Here is a 20,934-nt window from a genome sequence, read left to right as displayed (position 1 = left end):
AGTGTGCTGTATATCATCATCCTCCATCACGACAATGCTCTATGTCACACATTGCTTCTAGTACAGCAATTTCTGTCACATAAAAACATTAGTGTCCTCATCCACCTTATTCACTGGTTCTGGCACCATGCGGCTTCTGGCTGTTCCCCAAAGTCAAAATGATTCAAGACATCAAGGCAGTCACGACAGCGCAATTGAAGACACTCACGAAAGAGGACTTCCAGAACTGCTTCAGAAAGTGGCAAGAACGATGGGATAAGTGTGCTCAAAACAAGGGGGAGTATTTTGAGGGAGATTAATGGCAATGTGTCTTTTACTGTAATACATTTTTCAAATTTAAACATTCACCGAACTGTTTGATCACACCTCATATACACACTTTTTCAGAAGTTTTGGGAAAGACAGTTAGCATACCTTTGATGGGTTAATTACAATATTCCTGGCTGAGCCGTGCTCATCTCCCGTGAAGGCCGGCTGATTGTTGAAGCCTTGCTTTACATTCACAGCGGTAAGTTCATCCTGTTGAAAAAAAGGTCCTGATTAATCAGAAAGATGTAAAGCTCCAACTGAACCCCGCATGCTACAGCCTGAGTAGCGACTAACTTTGCTAAACTCTACAAGGAGAGAATAGTTGAATGCACGTGAAAGCAAGCAGAAATGGAAGTTTAAAAACCGATGCATAAATGTGTAGAAAGAGATAAAACAAATGTGGCAGAGCGTTCACAACTGTTGACTCTAGCTGTAGAATATACAGGTATTCATTATCCTATTCTTTTAACTTTTCTGTAAGTTTGAAAATGTTTAACTAATAATTTGGGAGGGTGGGGGGAATGTGCACTGAAGCCTCACACACAAACATAAACATCACAGAATGTTTAATTCTCTGCTTCTAGGGAGCCCATAGTTTGACTCCCACTTCCTTGCCAGCCCCTACGCACACCCCTCTCTTATATGTTCAAGAAAACTGACTCAGTCAAGTTACCCAAGACCCCAGGAATTAAGGGTTTCAAGGCACAAGCTTAGTGGTAACCGTGCAGCACAAAGACCGGCAACGTAAGGAAAGTTTAGAGCCTACAAAGTTCTTTCACACATGCGGGCTCACTTGATCTTCACCAATTCTGAGGTAGATGGTAGTTTTCTATCTCACGCCCATTTACAGATGACAAGAGTGAGGCTCACTAAGCTAAGTAACTGGACAGAGCCAACACTGAAACCCTGTCTTCTCAATCCGAGGCTAGGAAGAGAAATTTCCATGACACCATGCCACCCAAGTATAAATGCCACATGAAAATGCGGTCTAAAAATACATAGCTACAACTCATACTCTCCTTAAAAATATCTCCTACTGGATAGATACAGAAAAACTTTTCTTCCCAAGGTCACAACACATCAAAAATAGCCCAGGCTTCTTAAAAAAAAAAACACACACACAAAAAAAACAAGAAAGAAAACCAACCTTGCCCTGCCCTGATCACTGAGTTACAGAATTAAATTGACGTTCCTACGACACAGACTTGAAAGTATAAAAGGGAAAAAGGTTTGAGTAAATGAAGCTACCTTCTGCTCCCCTCACTCCAAGCCAAGAAATGGTCTTACTAACCAGTGCAGTAATGGTAACCACAGCACATGAGAATATACACTTAGTCCTCGTAAGTAAGTCCTGCAAGTGTAAAATAAAAATAAAAAAATTAAAAAATCAACTGACAGAATCATTGCGAGGATTAGGCAGGAAGTCTTAAAACAAAATAGTTAATGACATTTAAGTACTGGAACGGTCACCTTGGCTTAGAACTGAGGGCTGCTGGACGCCTGCCATGTAACTTTACTTAATTGTGTGTGCTCTACCTAATACCTCAGTGAGCCACTGTTTTGGCGGGCTTTCAAAAGACCCCGCGACAGGAAATTTCGCTCTGTGGTAATCAAGTCTCCTCCACGCACAGAAGGTTACTGAAATCATGATCTGCACAGAAAATGAATTGCACGCACATATCAGAAGACAACTCAAACTGCTGCCGCATTTTCAAATTAACTATTTGAAAACCACGGCAAAACTACATAACGAAATTTCAGCAGTCTCAGAGTCTGAGAAAGAAGGGGCACAAATGAGACTATGAGAGGAATGGGATGAGAAAATTGAATTTTTACCTTTGATTTACCATCAGAGTATTACGAAAAACATCAATTAAGTGTCACCATATGTTTTTACTAAAAATATGTTCTGGCTTAATTAGGAGGAAGTGTGTGAGACTTTTAGGACCAGTTTCATTTAGCACTGTTTAACTTTCTAAACTAACACGGGCTCAGTTAGCCGCTTGTTTCATGTAACTGCTAACCACCGGCCTGAAGACATGTCCTGTGTGTGCACGCGCGCGCGCGTACACACACACACACACACACACACAAATCCCCAGAAAGAAAAGAACGTGGAAGCACGATTACAGGCCTGTCAACCACATCAGGTTTTCCTCAAACTAGGATGCACACAGGTCCTGTTGGGAGCCTTGAATCATGAGAACTTTTTAATCTTATACTCGAAGTTGCACGAAAACCTGTCCGGAATCCGACTACTACTCACTACCACCAATGCCCTCCCTGCCTCATGCTAGGACACACCAATGGCTCCTAACTTGGCCCCTAACTGGCCCCTGAAGACCATTTTCAACACAGCAGCTACAGCGAGCTTTTTCAAATGAAAGTGAGATCATGTCACTCCTGCTAAAACCTGCATTAATTCCCCAACTCAGAGTGTAAGAAGCAAGGCTCTGTGATGTCTAACAGGTCCCTATGTGGTCTGGCCCGTTACCTTTCTGACCTCAGTCCTAACCACACTCTCCTGTGCTCACTCTACTCCAGCCACACAAGTCTCCTCTCTCAAGCACGCCAGGTGGATGTTCTCAAGCCTCAGGCCTTTGCCCTGTCTGTTCCCTCTGCCTGGATTGATCTTCCCCATGGTATCCACAGGGCCAACTCCATAACCACCTTAAGTCTTTGCTCAAATTTCACATTCCCAATGAGAAATTGGAACTGCTCCGCCCACTCCCTTCATTCCCAGGACTCCTAATCTTCCAATAATACATAGCACTTACTATCCAAAACACCATGCATCTTACTTACAACATGTACTTACCAGAAGATAAGGTCCATGAGACCAGGATCTTTGTTTTTATTCATAGAGGCACAGAGAGCAGTGCCTGGCACATAGCACACAGGCATTCAGTAAGTAAGTGTGGAAAGAATAAACAAGTGAATGATAACCTGTATTGAACAATTAATACGCATATTCTGAATCACTACCCCATGACTCTGGGGCCCCTAATTCCATTTGTATTGTTAAATTCATTGAACAAGTAGACTGAGAGGACTCTGATGCTGTAACGCCTACGTTAGCAGACCAAAATCCAAGCCTGTAAATACATCAAGGTTACATAATCGAAACATAAGGACAACCAATCACAAATAGCCAACTGGGGTTTAAGTTATAGACAATCAATACTTTCCTTACTTTGCTTCCACCTTTTCTCTATAAAAATTTTTCCCCAGCTCCTGACAACAGAGCGCTTCTAACCACTTCCGGTTTGGTGTTGCCCCATTTAAATCCAATTTTACACAAGTTCCTAAAATTTTAATGTGCCTCATCTTTCAACAGTTCTGGTGTCACAAGAGGGACCCAAAGGAGACACCCAACAGCCCCAGGATCAATGAGCAGCCAGGCGGAGCTGCCCACAGAGCCCACTGAGCTCTGCGTCAGGAGGTCGCAGGTATTCTGAGCTCCAATTGTTTCATTTAAAAGAGCTCTCCAAATTCATCTGAGCATTTCTTTCTTCAGACTGGGTCTCAGGTCAGCAGACTTAAAAGAAACCGGACTGGATCTGACTTAGAAAGCAGACTGGGCCTGGGGTCAGACTGGATCCAACTTAATTTAAGCTAGCCTGGGTCCAGTGCAAGGCGTGAAGTACCAAGGAAGAAAAAAAATGGGTCCTGCCGACTCCAAACAATCTGGGACTCCTTCTCCTGGAAGCCCAGCTAATCACACGTATAAAAATTATGGGCCCAGAACCTGTTATTTTCTGAACCTGCGGGTTAACCTCACCAACGATAATCTTGAATTACATTGGCCACAGTAGGGAACTTCTTATCCAGTTATGAGGTGATCTAGAGAAAAAAGGGTCAAATCCCCCCAAATTTCCCCCAAAAAATGCGATGTATTTTTTATTGATATGCAGAAGCTCTAAGAAACTAAATGAAACAAAAATCGTCTCTTTAAAAGATTTGTTATAAAGGCCAATGAAGTTTAAACAATAAGCTGACGGTGACTCTAAAGCGAAGTGTACCCTGACTGACTTGACTCTGACTGTTCCAACTGCTCCTTCCCTACACCCTCCTCTCCCAAAATATTCTCAACCCACGAATCCCTTTACTCAACTGCCTTTTCACTCTGAAGATGAGCGAGAGGTTAACCAAACGCCTTGTAAAGGGAAGCCCTCTGCTAAGCCACGAATACCAGATGTAACCATCTTTTCTCCATGGTCAAAGGCTGAACTAGGGCCATTATCAAAGATTTCCCAAATCTTCAAGAGAATCCTCAACAATGTTATGAGGAATTGAGAACTCTAATTGGAGCTTACAATCCAGGACTCCCGGATCTCTATCAACGTATGCATATGACATTAGGACTTGGCTATACCCAGAAATGGATGGCGGAACCCAAATGGGAATATCCCGAAAGCAATATTAAAGATCTACATACTAATCGCTCTGCCAGGAACGGCCCAAAATGCACTAGAGAAATAGCCCAAGACCTACTTGAAAGTATTGATAAAGCATTTCCACACAAGACTAATGGGTATTCAATCTTGCAAAAAAAAAAAAAAAAAAAAAAAAGGATGAACCAGTCTCAGACTGTAAGACAAGATTGGAAACCCTTTTTGTGAAACATTCTGGACTTTTTTAATTAAATGCAGGCATAGAGAAAACGCTGACTTCTTATTCATTAATGGGCTCCAGCCTGAACTAAGCATCCTAATAAAGAGATACAAAAGCTGGACTGGGAAGCTGCCCTCTTGCTAAATCAACACTCCTAGCTGAACATTTTGAAAAGGCCTTCATGCAATATAAAATTCAAAAAGCCAATAAATTTCTGGTCCTGCAGTTACAACAGCTCCAAGGGCTGAGAGGACCTCAATGGGCACATTTCAGGCCAGAACCTAGAGGTCCTCTACTCGGGAGTACTGGGCCCGGAAATGTCTGCCTTCATTGTAAACAACCAGGGCAATGGGAAAAAGAATTCCCACTGCTGAACCCATCGTTTTATAGGCCTCCCCATAGTAGTCCAGACTGTTATTCCATCAGGGGAAGTCTTTAAAAATTGGGTTACCAAAATAACAAGAAGATGGGTCTCCGAGGAATCCTCTGGTTAACTGCTCCCTCCGGATTGACACCTTCTAACCTCCACTTGAAGGGCTACAATTTGCCCAACCTGCTACGGTGCCTGAGGATGGTACAGGTCATCATCCCTGTGTAGATGTGGCGCTATGGTGACTGACCCTCACACTGACTACAGGACGGACTAGTATAATACCCGGATTGGAAACTCTCTGTCAATGCTAAGAATACAAAAGGGAAGTATATGCAGGATACGCTGTAACAATTCAACATGAACTACTAGAAAGGGGACCCCTTCCCCAGTATAAGTCTGTACAACCAGCTGAACTACTTGCCCTCACTCGGGTTAGTCAGCTATCCAAAGGAAAATCAGTAACCATTTACACGGAGGGCACAGTGGCCTTTGGGGTGGTCCATGGCGTTGGTATGTTATGGAAACAGAGAGGTTCCTCACTTCTTGCAAACCCCAGTCAAAAACGAGCCCCAAGTAAAGGCACAGCTCGCTGCCATTCTATTGCCTAACAAAATTACAATTATGAAGCTCACTCATACTAGAAAAACAGAGCCTGAGAATCAGGGAAATGCTCGAGCAGACTTCAACACTACATCAGCCAGCACTCAAACTGTTCCGATATGCAACTTGAACAAACTCCGGAAGACTGATTCTAACCAAATTATTTATGATAATTTATATAAAAGACAAAATCCAGCACCTGAGTTGGAGCGACAAGGTTGGGACCAATGAGGGCCCCAAATTTAACATTAAACAAGGACTCAGTAAGGGCCCAGATAGTTCATCCTGAACTCTTAAAAATGTCATTACTAAAACCTCTACATTCTGCAACTCATCACGGCACAGATAAAAGGATCCAAATTATGAAAAAGTATTGGCGGGGTGGTGACCGCTCCAAGGTCGCAAAATTGGTTGATGGCCAGTGTCTGCTGTGTCAAACCCACAGCCCTGGAAAAGACCATCAAGGTATTAGATGGAGCAGCCTCACCACCTACTGGGCCATTTGAACACTTACAAATGGTTTCATTCAACCATCTCCCGCAACGGGTTATCAGGATGTTCTTGTACTTGTTTGTATGTTCTCAGGATGGATTGAAGCCTTCCCATGCAGAAAGGGTGACTCCCCAAATGTAGCTACCCTGTTTCCCCGAAAATAAGACCTAGCCGGACCATCAGCTCTAATGTGTCTTTTGGAGCAAAAATTAATGTAAGACCCGGTATTATATTATAATTATATTATATATTATATTATATTATACCCAGTCTTATTTTATTATAATTAAAGTAAAATAAGAGTGGGTCTTACGTTAATTTTTGCTCCAAAAGATGCATTAGTGCTGATTGTCCAGCTAGGTCTTATTTTCAGGGAAACACGGTAAGAAACTTTTAGAAAATATATTTCCTTTTATGGCGTATCCGCAGAAAACCTACAGTAATAGGGAAACTCATTTCACTGGACAAATAACTGAACAATTAAAGTGCTGCTGACACAATGAATGGCATTGCCATCCTGTCATTTGGTAAAGTCAAATGGACAAATGGTAACGCAAATCTAAAACTAGCTAAATTATCAAAATCAACTGCCCTAGACAAAAGTTCTACCACTGGTTTTGATGGTAATTAGATCAACACCTATGGGAAAGCATAAATTATCACCTCACAAAATAGTTAACGGGAAGACTTATGCCTTTGATGATAGAACATTTCTTCTGTACTCATAACTTTCTGACATGACTCAGTATTGTAAAGTTTGAATTATGCATTATGTCACAGTGTATTTCCACCAGGTAAAGGAAGATTTCCATGACCCTTCCTCCTGCAGAGAGTCGAACCTTCCACAACACAGAACCTGGAGAACAGGTCTTCTGAAAACGACACGTAAGAAAGACGGCCGTTGAACCTGGTTGGAAGAAACCATACCAGGTCCTCCTCACTACCCAGCTGGCAGCCAAACTTCAGGGACTTGAACATTGGGTCCACCTCTCCCAACTGAAAAAGGTTCTCCAGATTCTTAAAACTGCATAACAGCCAGAGATCTAAACTTAACATTGACTAGGGAGGTTTCTCCCCAGAAGCAGACAACATCTTGAGGTGGACAGCTCTCCCAAGATCATAGATCAAGATCTTCATGTCCAATAGAAACGTTTATCACTTTTGCCTGTTTGCTATCTGCTTTTTCTCCCTGTTAATGTATGGGAGGACAACACTTTAATTAGGAATTCACAAACAATAGCTACTGCATTAGTACCTAACTGCTGGATTTGTCATGCTAAACTAAAATCAGCACAGGAAGGGAGAGACTCCTTAATTCTCATATAAGGAATTACATTGGGATCCCAAACGCCACTGCATGCCTACATTGTTCCACAGATCCCTTTTATACAGTTAAAATACTAAATCCACATACCCCCATTCCTTGCCTCAATTGTAACCAACCCTGGGATGGGAAAAATGAGATCCACTGAATATATATGAAAGACACTGCAAAGCAGTCAGTGTAAATCAGACCATTTGTAGACTTGCTGTCAGGCCCAAATATTTAGGTGGTCTTTCAATATGTGATAATACCGTATTTGTCTTGGTTGAATGATGCTAACACCCCAGATTTCCCCCAAACAATGGGATGTACTTGTTACTGATATGCTAATACTTACAGGGGAGCCCTACGTACACCTCCTGCCCACTCCTTTCTATGTGGAGGTTTTGGCAATGGTCCCTATGCTTGGGCAACTCATTGTCTTGACACCTGGAGGATGAAAGGACAATGTGCTCTTGCTGCATTTACTGTTCCATTGTCCCTTCATAATACCTCAGACACTCAACACTGGCCCATCCCCTTAAATTTATACTATCGACCAAAAAGAAGTTGACCAGCTGATGTTCACCCCTCTGAATGGGTGTCACTGTGGACAGTTCCTTCTTTCTTGGCTTGCAGTGAGTACAGACAAATACGTGATTAGAAATTTATCCTTAACTCTGGCAATCATTGCTGAGTCTACAGCTAAGGCCGTGGCTGCACAAGAAACGTCCCGAGGCTCTCCTGCTAATCAGGTGGTTTTGGACACTAGAATTGCTTTGGACTGCTTGCTGGCTAAACAAGCGAGAGTCAGTGCCATAGCAAATACCTCCTGTTGGACCTGGATCAACACCTCTGGTATTATAGAAACTCCAACAAGAAATTAACAAGCCACATGGCTAGAATAGGTGGATACTTCATCGGGTACATTCTTTGATTTCTTTGACACCAACTCATTTGGTTCACGAGGCCCCTGCCTAACGAGTCCACTTCAGTCGTCTGGCATTAGCCTCCTCGCAGCCATCATCACAGCCTACCTGGCGCACAGGGCTCTCAAAGACTTTAAATGCACGTTTGCAGCCATCAGCAACGCATCAGATGGTCTCACTGCACTTGGAGAAACAGAAACAAGATAAACAACAGGATAAACAGCAAAAGCAATTCTTCCACAGATCTGACATTATAACCTATGAATTTCATGATCAGAAAAGAGCAATTTAACTCTGATGGTGACTGAGAGTGGCGCTAACGCCAATTGTTTAGTCAGTCGCTCATGTATGAGAGTATGACCAGAAGGGGGAATTGTTAAATTAATGAAACCAGGAGGCCATCAGACTGAGGGGCCTCTGGTGCTGTAACGCCTACGTTAGCAGACCAAAATCTAGGCCTGCAAATGCATCAAGGTTACACAGTCGAAACCTACGCACACAAACAGCCAACTAGGGTTTAAACCAGGGGTGTCCAAACTTTTTTCAACGTTTTTCACCAAGGGCCATATGAGGTAAAATACACAAACAGCCGGGCCACTCACTCGAGGTGAAGTACGTATTGCCTCACCTGGTTTATTTAAGTAAACTAAATATATTTTTGGAATTTTCTGCGGGCGAATTAATGGATTGCAGGCCGCAGTTGGCCCGCGGGCCGCAGTTTGGACACCCCTGGTTTAAACTATAGACAGTCAGTCATTTCCTTACTTTGCTTCCGCCTTTTCTCTATGAAACTTTTTTTCCCCAGCTCCCAACAATGGAGCGCTTCTAACCACTTCCAGTTTGGTGCCGCCCAATTTGAATTGATCTTTGCTCAAATTCCTAAAATTTTAATAAGCCTCAGTTTATCTTTTAACAAACCTCTTCAAAGATTTTTCTAAATAAGAGGATAACCACCAAAAATTCTAACAATGACCCTGACAGAGAGTTAAACTTGTTCCACTACACCTTGTCAACGATTCTTACAGTAAGTAATAGAACCATGAGCTGCTATTTTGCCTATTTGCAAAGGTAAAGCAACTAAAACCTCAAAAAGTTGGGGACACACCCAACTATTAATCGGGGTCACGTTCCTAGGCCTGTGCTCTGGGCACTGGATCAGCAGTGCCAACCCTTTTCCAATAAAAGGACCTCTTATTAAAGGTAAAAAAATTACCCATTGTATATAATATGGGGCATAAACGAAAATACTTTTAATAACTGTTCGGGGGAGAACAACCATGAATTCAGAGTTTTAAACGTATTTGTTTATCATTCACAGCATTAAGGGAACACTGTATAACACATGTGCAAGACCTAATATTTACTCAGCCAAGAGACAGTGCCAGCTGAGAATATGAATGAATTTACCATCCACACCCGGTGGCCTAGGGCACCACACCGGGCTGTATATGGATTTCAACAGGTTTAAAACATAACTGCTCCCAAAGTAACCTCACCGTGGAGAAAAGAGGACTCTTCCACCTCTTGTCATTGGTTTTAACTAAAACAACAAGCCCTAAAGCAATTTTAGGAAGACAGGTACCCAAAGACAAAGAGAAATAAAAGCTTAGAAATTGGCCCACGTCCATAGGGAAGGCCAGTGTTCATTCTGCATTTTCATATTCAATACTGATACAAAAATCAGACCTCCAATACTTTGGCTGACTTCCAAATTCATCCATAAATCTCACGCATTTACCTTGAACTTCAGAGAATGATCTTATTTTTTGGATGTCTTTCAAAGCAATCTTTTAATTTCAATAAAATGTTTCTTTAGGAAAGTGAAAAACATTTTGATGCTAGTTTGGAAATTGGTTAAGCTCTTTCTCATTCAAAAAAGAAAGGTCGGTTTAGCACAATTTTCAACGACCATCTGAAAAGCAGATAATAAATGCAAACAAATACTGACACAGGTACTCACATATACACTTAACCTCCTCCAGACTTCTCATCTAACGCACAGAACGTGTGCAGAGACACCCAATTTCCTCAGCCACCTACCTACTCACATCTAACAAACTAACTCAGTGACTCAATGAATTGGACAGAAATGTCCACCAGGGAAGATAATGTCACAGAAGTAGAAAAATGTCCCTGTACACACTCGCCAGGCAGGCTGTGCTGTTAGCTGGGGTCTTACCCAAAACAAAACTTTAAAAGACAACTTTATAACTATTTTTCCTAGCCCTGTCCACCTCTCCCTGAAAAGAACATTCTCTCAGATCCCAGAGGGTGTCTGCAGCTCCCAGTTTGAGAAACGAGGCTACGATAATCCCCCTCATGGGTGTATTTCATGGTCTTCAGGCAACACTTACAGTTAGCAGAGATAAATGACCCAGAGGATAAGGGAATAATCTTTCTCTCCTCATACCTCATCATTAAGCAATTCTATTCATGTTTTTCTCAAAAAAAAAAAAAAAGTCTCACATCGATTCCTTCCTTTAAACTACGGCAGCCAGCTCTTAACCTATGGCTGTGGTCACAGCAGGCCCTGGTCAGGGCTCCTCACACACGGCCCCCTCTTCTGTCCAGACTTTCACCTGAATCCAGCCTGCCTGAATCCTTCCAGATCAATCTTCCTCAGATAGGTTTTCTTTTCTGCACTGTCCTTTCCAAAGCCTCCGAGGACTTTCCCCTTTTTTTGTTTTGTTTTTTATTTTTTCAGAAGGGGCAACAGAATAGAAGCACCTAGCAGGACAGTCTAGACCCTCAGTGACACCTGTGGGCCTCCTCTCCACCTTACCCTGGCCCTGAATCAAAATACAATTACCTACTAGGACAGGCATGCAGTGCCGTGAACAGTCAAGCTCCGCTACCCAGTCTTGCTTCCATTCTAAGAGTTAGAATCACAGGGATCGGAGTGTGAACGCAGAGCCCTTCCCAGTGACTGGGAACCAGGTAAATAAATGCACCTCAGGTGCTTCGTTTGAAATGAGACAAGAATAACTCACAGGGCTGAGGTTACGTAAGAAAATGTACAAAGAGTTTAGCACAGTGCCCGGACCATAAAGTGCTCTATAAATAAATGGTGGCTATTGTTGTAACAACTTAGAGCTACTTTTTATTTTTGTATTTTAACTCTCATTTAACCTACTTGACTATTATATGCCTTCCTACATACACTGTCTTTTCAGCCTCTCAGCCTCACGTCATGCGATGCCCACCCTCTGGAGTACATTATCAAGAAGTCTTTTGCCTTCCTCAAACCACAACTAAGGGCTCCTCTTCATGTAATCAACAAGTAACTAAGCACACAGCACTGGGCTAAGTATGGGGATTCCACAGAGAGCAAATCGCCAGTGTGATAAACGCCCGGAGGAGAACTATGGCCCTCGGACTGCGCGTACAGGGGCTTCACCTTGTCTGAGAGGTCAAACAAGAATTCCCTGAAGAAGTAGCCTTTGAGCTGAGCTCTGACTCTGAAGGAGGAGTTAACTAGGTTAAGAGAAGGACCCTTCCAATGGTAAGGCTGACACTTTGCAGGAAGGGATACAACGTGAACTCTGCAGCGGAAACATTAGGGATGTATACTGCAACGCCGAGAGCGATCAAATAAGAAAAAGAAAACCCGGGTGAAGAAGTGTAACTAAAATATCAATAGGTAAATTAAAATTATTTTTTAAAATAGTTTAATAATCCAAAAGAAAGCAGGAAAGGAGACACAGTGAAAACAAATAGTAAAATGGAATACCTAAATGCAACCATATCGGTAAGTACATTAAAAGCGAATTAACTGTTAATGGACTAAGATTTCAATCAAAAGACGGGAAGTGTAAGAATGGATAAAAATGCAAACCCCAACTATGTGCTGTACTTTAAACATAAAGAGAGAAGTTGACAGTAAATGGATGGAAAAAGATAAATGCCCTGCAAATGAAGAACATAAAAGGGCTGGAGTGGCTACATCAACACCGGGTAAGGTAGACTTCAAAATAAAGAGCAATTATCAAAGATAAAGGGGGTCACGTCATAAAGAGAAGAGGATCGGTTCATCAGGAAGGCTAACACCATGGGCACACGTGTCCCTCACCAGGTAAGAGGAGAGACGGGAAGAGCATGTGTAAAGGCCTGAACAGGTCTGCAGGGGGAACGACCTGACTGGACGAGCGTCAGAATAGACGGCAGGCTGCCGGCGAGGGGCCTGGGGCCCGTCAGCAGCTCTCATTAGCGTCAGGACATCAGATGACGGCAGCGGACCAAGATGGTGATGGCACAGGTGGAAAGAAAGGGGTGTATGCAGGGATTTTAGGAGGACTACTCAACGGGGTTTTTGTTGACATGCTAGATGGAATGACGAGTGAGGTTGTCAAAGGTGTCCCCCACATTTCCGGGACGGTAATATCTCAAGACAGGGTACAGCCCTGTTTTTTAGGGGGGTGAAGGGAAGAGGAGCAGATCACAAGTTCAGTTTTACATGTAAGTTTGGCAGAGCAGACAAAACAGTCTGTTTCTTACAGGCACTTAGCTGTACAAGTCTAGAGTGCAGACAAATTGAGTCGCGTCTGCATATGGTGTTTCCCCCGAAAATAAATCCGGGTCTTATACCATATTTCCCCAAAAATAAGACCGGGTCTTATATTAATTTTTGCTCCAAAAGACGCATTAGGGCGTATTTTCAGGGGATGTCTTATTTTTTCATGTACAACAATCTACATTTATTCAAATAGAGTCACGTCATCTTCTTCTGGAATATCGTTGTAATGTACTAAATGCATCTGTCTGGCTGATGATCTTAAATGGGGCTTATTTTTGGGGTAGGTCTTATTTTCGGGGAAACGCAGCAGTAACTGAAGCCTGGGGTGGCTGAGACCACCTAGAGAGAGGATAAAGTGAGAGGGGACACGGGCCTGGGACAGACCCTTGATTTAACGGGCAGGTAGAAGAGCTTTCAGAGGAGACAGATGGCCTGGCCAGAGAGGAGAGAAGGCAACTAGGAGTGCTTTTCCTGAGAAGCCAGGAGAAGACATTGCTGCACCAAGTGAGAGATCGACAGCAGCAAGTGCTGCTGGGAACATGGCTGTCACTCGTGACCTGAGGTGTCTCCATGGAACAAGGGCAGACGCCAGACTGTAAGGAGCAGAGGAAGAAGTGGGAGGGGAAGGAGGCAGTGAGCACACAAGGTGCTTTGGGGAAATTAAGGAGAGAGAGGGGAGAAATGGGGTCATGGGGTAGGAGGAGACCTAAGATGTGAAGACGTGTGCATGTTTTGATGGCACCAGAAAGAATCCAGTGAAGGAAGTAGTTGACGATAGCGAGAAAAGGGAGCTGGTTGATAGTTTGAAGTTCCCGAGAACACTGGAGGAGACGCAGAGGCAAAGTTCAGTATCAGACAAACCCGGGACATGCAGAGAAGAGTCTAGAGACAGACTAGCGGTAGGCACTCTACCTTTGGGTTGTACTGTGTACCCCAAAAGGATATGTCAGTCCTAACCCCATATACCTGTGCATGGGACCTTATTTGGAAAGACGGTCTCTGCAGATACAATCAAGAAGAGCTCATACTGAATTAGGATGGGTCCTAATTCAATACGGCCAGTGTGTCCTTATAAGAGAAAAGACTCAGAGGAAAGAAAGAAGCAGAGATTGGACTTACGCTGCCACAGCCAAGGAATGCTGGGGGCTACACAAGCTGGAGGAGGCAAGGAAGGATCCTCCCCTAGAACCTTCTAGGTGTGGTCCTGCCTCAGGGGTGGACTTCTAGCCTCCAGAACTGTGAGAGAATATACTTTCATGATTTTCAGCCATCCAGTTTATGGTATTTGGTTATGGCAGCCCAGGGAAACTAAAACATACTCATAAGGGAGGCAGGAAGGGAAGCTCTGCTCTGTTCTACCCCTCAGGGAAAGACTACCCTTCAAAATCAGGAGCCAGGCCACGAGGCAGCAGCAGGAGAGCCACTGCTGCCCAGATGTCCGACAGCTGGGAAAAGCAGCATCCGTGGCTCTGTATAAGCACATACCCAGCCCCGCACCACAGCAATAGGGGGGAATTTCTGTTTGCATCTCTTCTAAGTCAAGTGTCACTTAATAGCAGTTTGCAAAGCTTAAAAAAAAAGGGGCTGTCCTCCTAAAGAGGGCCAAGGGAATGGGCCGGACTGACTTAAGGGACAGAGGATTCCCCTAAATGGCAAGTAGCACTTCCCCCTTCCCTCCAACATCTCTGACACCAGGGCCACATTTGCATCAAAGCCGCATCTGAAACTCAGCCGGCCACATCCACCCTCATCTACACTGCTATTAATATTCACCCCCATCCAAACCACACCTGCGGGCCATCAATCACTCACACTGGGGACCAAGGCGAAACCAAAAGGACGTGAGCTCAACACAAAAAACAACAAGTCCTGTCCTTACACCTGTACTGAGACGCATGCAGAAAAAGAAGAGAATCGGTAATGACAATACCAGTCCCTGGCCTTGAAGCGTCACACTCATAAGAACCAGGAGGCCTAGGCGGGATGGGTCCCCATTTTACAGAGTGAGAAACTGAGGCCAAAAGGTGGGAAGAAGTGAAACAGTTAAGTGGCCATGTAAGAACCAGGCTCCCAGTAGGTCCAATGGACTCTCCAAGACAGAGAGATCTCTGAGGAGATCAGGGTGGTCCCCACAAACCTATACTGGGGTCCTGGCTCCCTTCTTTTCTGTGAAATGGAGATACTTCCACCTACTTCATGCGTCTATTGTAAAGAATAAGTGAAAGTCGAAGGTGAGACACTGAAGCTCGGTACCTGGCACACATGAAGTACTGCGAAATCGGGATCACTGTCATTCTAATGAAGCCCTTTTGTATGGCCAACATATACAGGCCCAAAGCACACGACCGGGAACTCAGTAACTCTCTGATCGGCTGGACGAAATGTCCACCAGGGACGACACGCTGAATACACGCAGCTCCGGGAGCTGCCCTCCCCCTGCCCCCCCCGCTCCCCCCGCCGTGACAGCACCCCTCACCCTGTCCACAGTGAGAGAGGCCATCCCTTCTCCCCACTTTAAAGTGGGAGAGATTCTGCTTCAAATTATATCTAAATAGACTTAGCATTCATTCCACTCTTACCTAAATAATTGCATCCATTAATTCATATTCAAATCACATTCAAATGCATGTCACCCTCGGATATCAAACACCTGGATGTGGCGCTCAGAAAAACTGCAGGAAAGCTGCCAGAGAAAAATACTTGAACTTTCAGATTTGCAAAATCGTAAAGCAGGAAAGAGGACTTAAGGTGGGCGCTAGTTTATCCTGCCCGGAATTTTACTTAAGGCCACACGAACGATGGTTTCCTCTTCAGAGCCCCTCTGCTCAGGTTAAGTCCCGGTCCCATTCAGTTCTTGCACTGTGATCGCACATCCGATGTAAGCTCTTCCTGTAAATCCTATTTTTCACTTTGTAGCGCAGATGATCTGAAGGCAGAGACACAGACACAAGCCATGGCTCTGTCCCCTGAAGTTTCACTCTCCAGTGAACTGACGACACACTCACTCCTTAACCTGATCCCTCTGTTTACGCTTTGACACACCCCCACTGCATCCCCCACCCCACACTTGGCACACACCCGTAGGAAGGCGTGTGGTGTGATTTCCACCAAATGAACTGCAAATTCATGAAAAAGGAAAACTCTTTGGGTGATAGGAATAAAACAGGTGCAGGAAAATCAGGTGAAACTGCAGAACTTCCTTCTTCTTGCTTGGGAGCGAGGGAACAGAAATTGGGACTGTCTCTTTTTTTTAATTGCTGGTGATGGCAATTTTGTTCATTTGTTTTAGATCCATCGCTTGGAAACAGAGAGGCTAAACCGACAATTTTTGAGCCAAGAAAACGAACGTCCCCGAGTCCACCTCAGAAAATGAAGTCTGAAGTTAACTTCTATGAACACCTCTCAGCCTTCACCCTCTTTATTTTCAGGGGACTGACCTCCGCCACCTCTTCCAGAGCTTAGACAGCCTTCCCAACAATTCCAGCAATCAACCACCACCAAAGCAGCCCGTGGGAGGCGGGTAAAACAGGTACTGAGGACGAGATGTAAAGCACGGTAAGCGGAATAAACCAAGGGTACAGGCCTTTTCAGTCAGACCATCAAGTAACCCAGGTCATGCCAGGAGTCACAGGGGGAGTGGGGAAGGGAGTTTCAACATTCCCCTCCGTTCACCAATCAAATAATTCTGGACACCTGTCAGAACACTGAAGACTGAGCACAAAAACATGTCACTCTGAGGTCCTCAAGCAACGGGACCGACCATCCTTGCTGACCAGCATCCAAGAAGTCAGCATTTTCACACTCTTCTCATCTTCCTTTCCTTTGATCAATTTTGTCACCAACTGCCCGTGGCTCTCCGGTCCTATTTTAACCCTCGTCAGGCCCACTCTTTTTACTTCATCCCTTAGTTACTACAGCCACCTTCCTTGCAGCCTTCCCACCTCCACACTTGACTTATTAGACGTGAGCTAGTGAGATAAACGTGACAGCAGGAGCTGTGAGCTCATCACCGCCCCCACACACCGACCTGCCGACCTGCCGGGACTCCAAGCCGGGTCTGCCCTGTGCCTCGTGCCTGCTCATCCCACCTTCCAGCTTTTTCTTATGAAAGGGGCCAGCATGTCCCCAGTCACACCGACTCTGTCCCTCATCCCCTCCATCCTCCAGTAAAACCTCGGGGGATTCCAACCATCTTTCCTCAACTCACAGTATCTTGAGCCTCACTCTATACAGAGCAGAATGGCTACAGCAGGGGCTCACAAGTCCGCCTCCATCAGTAGGAGGCTAAATGAGCCCCTCCCCGTGTCTCAGTTTCTGCATCTGTACAAGAGAGATAATCGTACCCACCTTAGAGATGTCTGAGAGGCTGGCATAAAACCAAACATGTACAAACATTCAGAATAACCAACACAATCGACCTCGGCTAGCAGATGTAAAGTGGCACTTTATCCTCCGTACTGAATGTATATGTCATCCCTCAATTGTAAAGCTAATAAAACTAACACATGACTCATTTCTGATGTGAATTTCTGGAGCAGTGCTACTGGAGTGTGGTCTGAAACCATTACAGGTCCACAGCAAGAAATGTGCAAAAGCTAGGGGAGAGCCTGGAAACTGGCCACTACATTCAGTCAGCATTTCGTTTTCCTAGTAACTCGTTTTCCTCATGTATTTATGTCAGTGCAACAGATTGAAAATTAAGTGAAAAAAGAAAAACCAGTCTTTCACCACAGATATTTTGAGAAGCACTCTTCTAGAGCGGACAGATAGCAAGCTTGTTTCTTTTCTACACTCCCACACCCCTCAGCAGTGGGAGACGTACATATATTGAGCACTAAGTAAGTGAAAATATAACTTCAGAAATACTTCAATTATTTAATGACTTAAAAGTAGATCTCATGTGAGTAGTAGAAACGTAAATAGTGTCTCCGATTCATAAAGAATCCTTTTTCTCAAGAGGGAGTTGACATTTCGTCTAAAACTAACCCAAGAGTAAGAACAGCTCTGACCCCAAAAATATTTTCCATACTGTCTACTAACAGCACTTAAAACAAAACAAAACACTTAGCAATGTCAATATTAACCTCCCCTGCAGAACTCAGGAGAAAGATAAAATATTTAGCTCGGCCTTGGGCGTAGTTTTGATGGAACCTCCTATCTTTACGTAAACCAGCATCTTAGCAAAAAATCCCAACACCACTTTGGACAAAATACATTTTTATTAGGTTTTCACTGCTGTGGATACCTTAAATGGTCCCAATCTCAACAACCTTCCTAGATTAATCCATGAATGAAATGGCTGGAAAAGGAAAGCAGCACATTCTACCAGATTGTAACTGACAAGGTGGCATTGGCATAGCTGAGCGGTGACCTCGGATGTGGGATGAAGGGTGAGTTTATTCCTGTTGAGAAAATCTCTGCACAAACTGACTGTGGAATGCCTGTAGAAAACTCAGGGTAAACAGGGAGCCCCGTTTAAGTCCTGCCTCCCTCCCCTTTCTTGGAGGCAGTGATCCAGAACACACTATGCATAGGGCACCACTGTCCTCAGTGCCTTGGCCCCGGGACCAAATCAGCCTTGCTACAGCGGATAATCCCTTTTCTCTGCGGCAGCTTTAATCTCTTCCTCTCCCTCAACTGTCCCCAAAATCTACAGACATGTTCAAGTTTATAGATTGAATATACTCTTATTTTACTGAACTTCTTGCAATTCCTGTGAAAATAGCATCTCTGTGCCTCCGTTCTTACCCTCTGTCACCTGGAAAGCATCCCCACTTCTGAAGATGTTTTTCTAACCTCTCAAGAGAACTGACCTCCCTCACCTGTTCCCAGCACCCCACTGAACCACTCTGCACAAAGGACGGTCAGCCCTCCCCTCCAAGTTCCTGAAGGGTAGGGACCAGGTCTTATACTTCCTGGCATCCTGTGCCCTGTACTCAGTGTTGATTTACCAGGTTTCTAATAACCATTTGCTAATAAAGACTGGTTACCAGATCCTGTCAACAAATACTTGTTTAACCAGGCCTTCTCCTTGCCTTTGGTTATCGGTGGGGGATAAAAGGGACATCATGGTCCCTGCGTCATGGGAGGAAAGCACATAATAAACAAATCAAACACGAACTGTGTAGCGTGATGAAAGGCAATCACTTTGCCGCGATCAGGAGAATAAGGCAACCAGGAACCACAAGCAGGAGCCACCCAAGCCAAGGTCCTAAGGAAAGAAGCTGCCAAACGAAGAAGAGGCCAGTGTAGCCGCAGCCTCACCCCATGATGTAACTCTCTCTTCAGGCCGCTCATCACCCCACACCCACCTCCGTCCAACTGCTCCCCTCAGAGGTCCTGCTCACTGGGCCAGGAAGTTCAGCCCTGGAAAGTTCCATTCTCAGAGTCAGCCTGCTCTTCCATCTATTCACACATTCTCAACATACACTCACAGCCATGACTTCACCCACGAACATATCACAGCCAAATCCAGATTTCTAGCTTCCACTACCGTGTTTCCCCGAAAATAAGACCTGGCCGGACAATCAGCTCTAACGCGTCTTTTGGAGCAAAAATTAATATAAGACCCGGTCTTATTTTACTATAATGTAACACCCGGTCTTATCTAACATCATATAATATAAGACAGGGTCTTATATTAATTTTGGCTCCAGAAGACACACTAGAGCTGGTTGTCCGGCTAGGTCTTATTTTCAGGGAAACATGGTTACTATGCATTTCAAACTGGATTCCCCAGAGGCATCTCCAGTCAAAAATATTCAGAAAGGAACTGATTCTCTCCTCCCTTTCCCCTGCCTCCCCCGCCCTTGGAAAAAAATAAAATCAAGCACATTCTTTTGTTCCCAGTGGTGTGTTAGTTTGGAGACCACCATCAATCCACTTCCCAACTGTGTAAACCAGTGATTCTCCCCGTCCAAGACCGCTGTGATTCCCAAGAACTTTCCAACTACATATCTGTGTGAGGCCAGGTTTTCTTCATATTGTTCAGTCAAAACAACATATTGTAACAGGCTGAATGTATAATAGAACTAGGTATGAGAATCCAGACGTTAAAGAGATTTGCAAAAATGTAAAACATTTTTGTTTGGAAAAATAATTATGTTCCTAAAAAAAATGTTAACATGAAATTAGTTTATTATTTTTAAATGAACTAATATATATTTCTAAAATTTCTGTTTTTATTTCTAATACAGTAAATACTGAGATATAACCTACATAAACAAAGTTCCATGCGAGCCTCAAAAATGTTTAATATTATAAAGGGGTCCTAAGATCGAAAAGTTTGGGAACCAGTGGCCTAAGCTAAAAATGTTGGTATATCCTTAGACTCATCCCTCTCTCTTCCACATTTTGTCAATCCTGCCATCCAAATAACCTCTCTTAAATCTTTTCCTCTTTCTTTCCAAGCCTCCCCAATCCCCAAAGACAAAAAAAAAAAAAAAAAAACGGACCTCCAAATGATATCCACACCAAACCCTGGAACCTGTGAGTTTTACCTTACTGGGAAAAAGGATTTTTGCAGATATAATTCAGTTAAATGAGTTCATCTCATCCTGAGATGAGATGATGCTAGATTATCCAGGTGGGCCCCAAATCCAGTAACAAGTGTCCTTATACGACACACACAGAAGAACAGACACACACACAAGGCAGCCACATGAAGATAAAGGCATAAGTTAGGCTTCTTTTGCCACAGAGAAGCCACGGGACACCTCATCCTCCAGAGGCTGGCAGAAAGGGAAGAATTCTCCCCCTAGAGCGACCCTACTGACACTTTTCGTCCTATTTGTGGCCTCCA

The 20,934-nt window shown here is 44.0% G+C and overlaps 1 protein-coding gene across 4 annotated transcripts in view; it reads right to left on the bottom strand.

Moving 5' to 3' along the window:
• The window catches only part of MED12L (mediator complex subunit 12L), a 314,918-nt gene that overhangs the window by 282,045 nt on the left and 11,939 nt on the right, over nucleotides 1–20,934 (bottom strand). For all 4 annotated transcript variants that reach the window (XM_033088254.1, XM_033088259.1, XM_033088262.1 and 1 more), the window contains one exon: nucleotides 415–519. In XM_033088254.1, coding sequence (XP_032944145.1) covers nucleotides 415–519 — 105 coding nt within the window. The remainder of the gene's footprint in view (nucleotides 1–414; nucleotides 520–20,934) is intronic.

The sequence above is a fragment of the Rhinolophus ferrumequinum genome, chromosome 2, assembly GCF_004115265.2.
Source record: "Rhinolophus ferrumequinum isolate MPI-CBG mRhiFer1 chromosome 2, mRhiFer1_v1.p, whole genome shotgun sequence".
In the NCBI taxonomy this organism is placed as follows: domain Eukaryota; kingdom Metazoa; phylum Chordata; class Mammalia; order Chiroptera; family Rhinolophidae; genus Rhinolophus; species Rhinolophus ferrumequinum.
The sequence above is the reverse complement of the archived record's forward strand: the minus strand, read 5'-3'. Positions and strand labels throughout refer to the sequence as shown.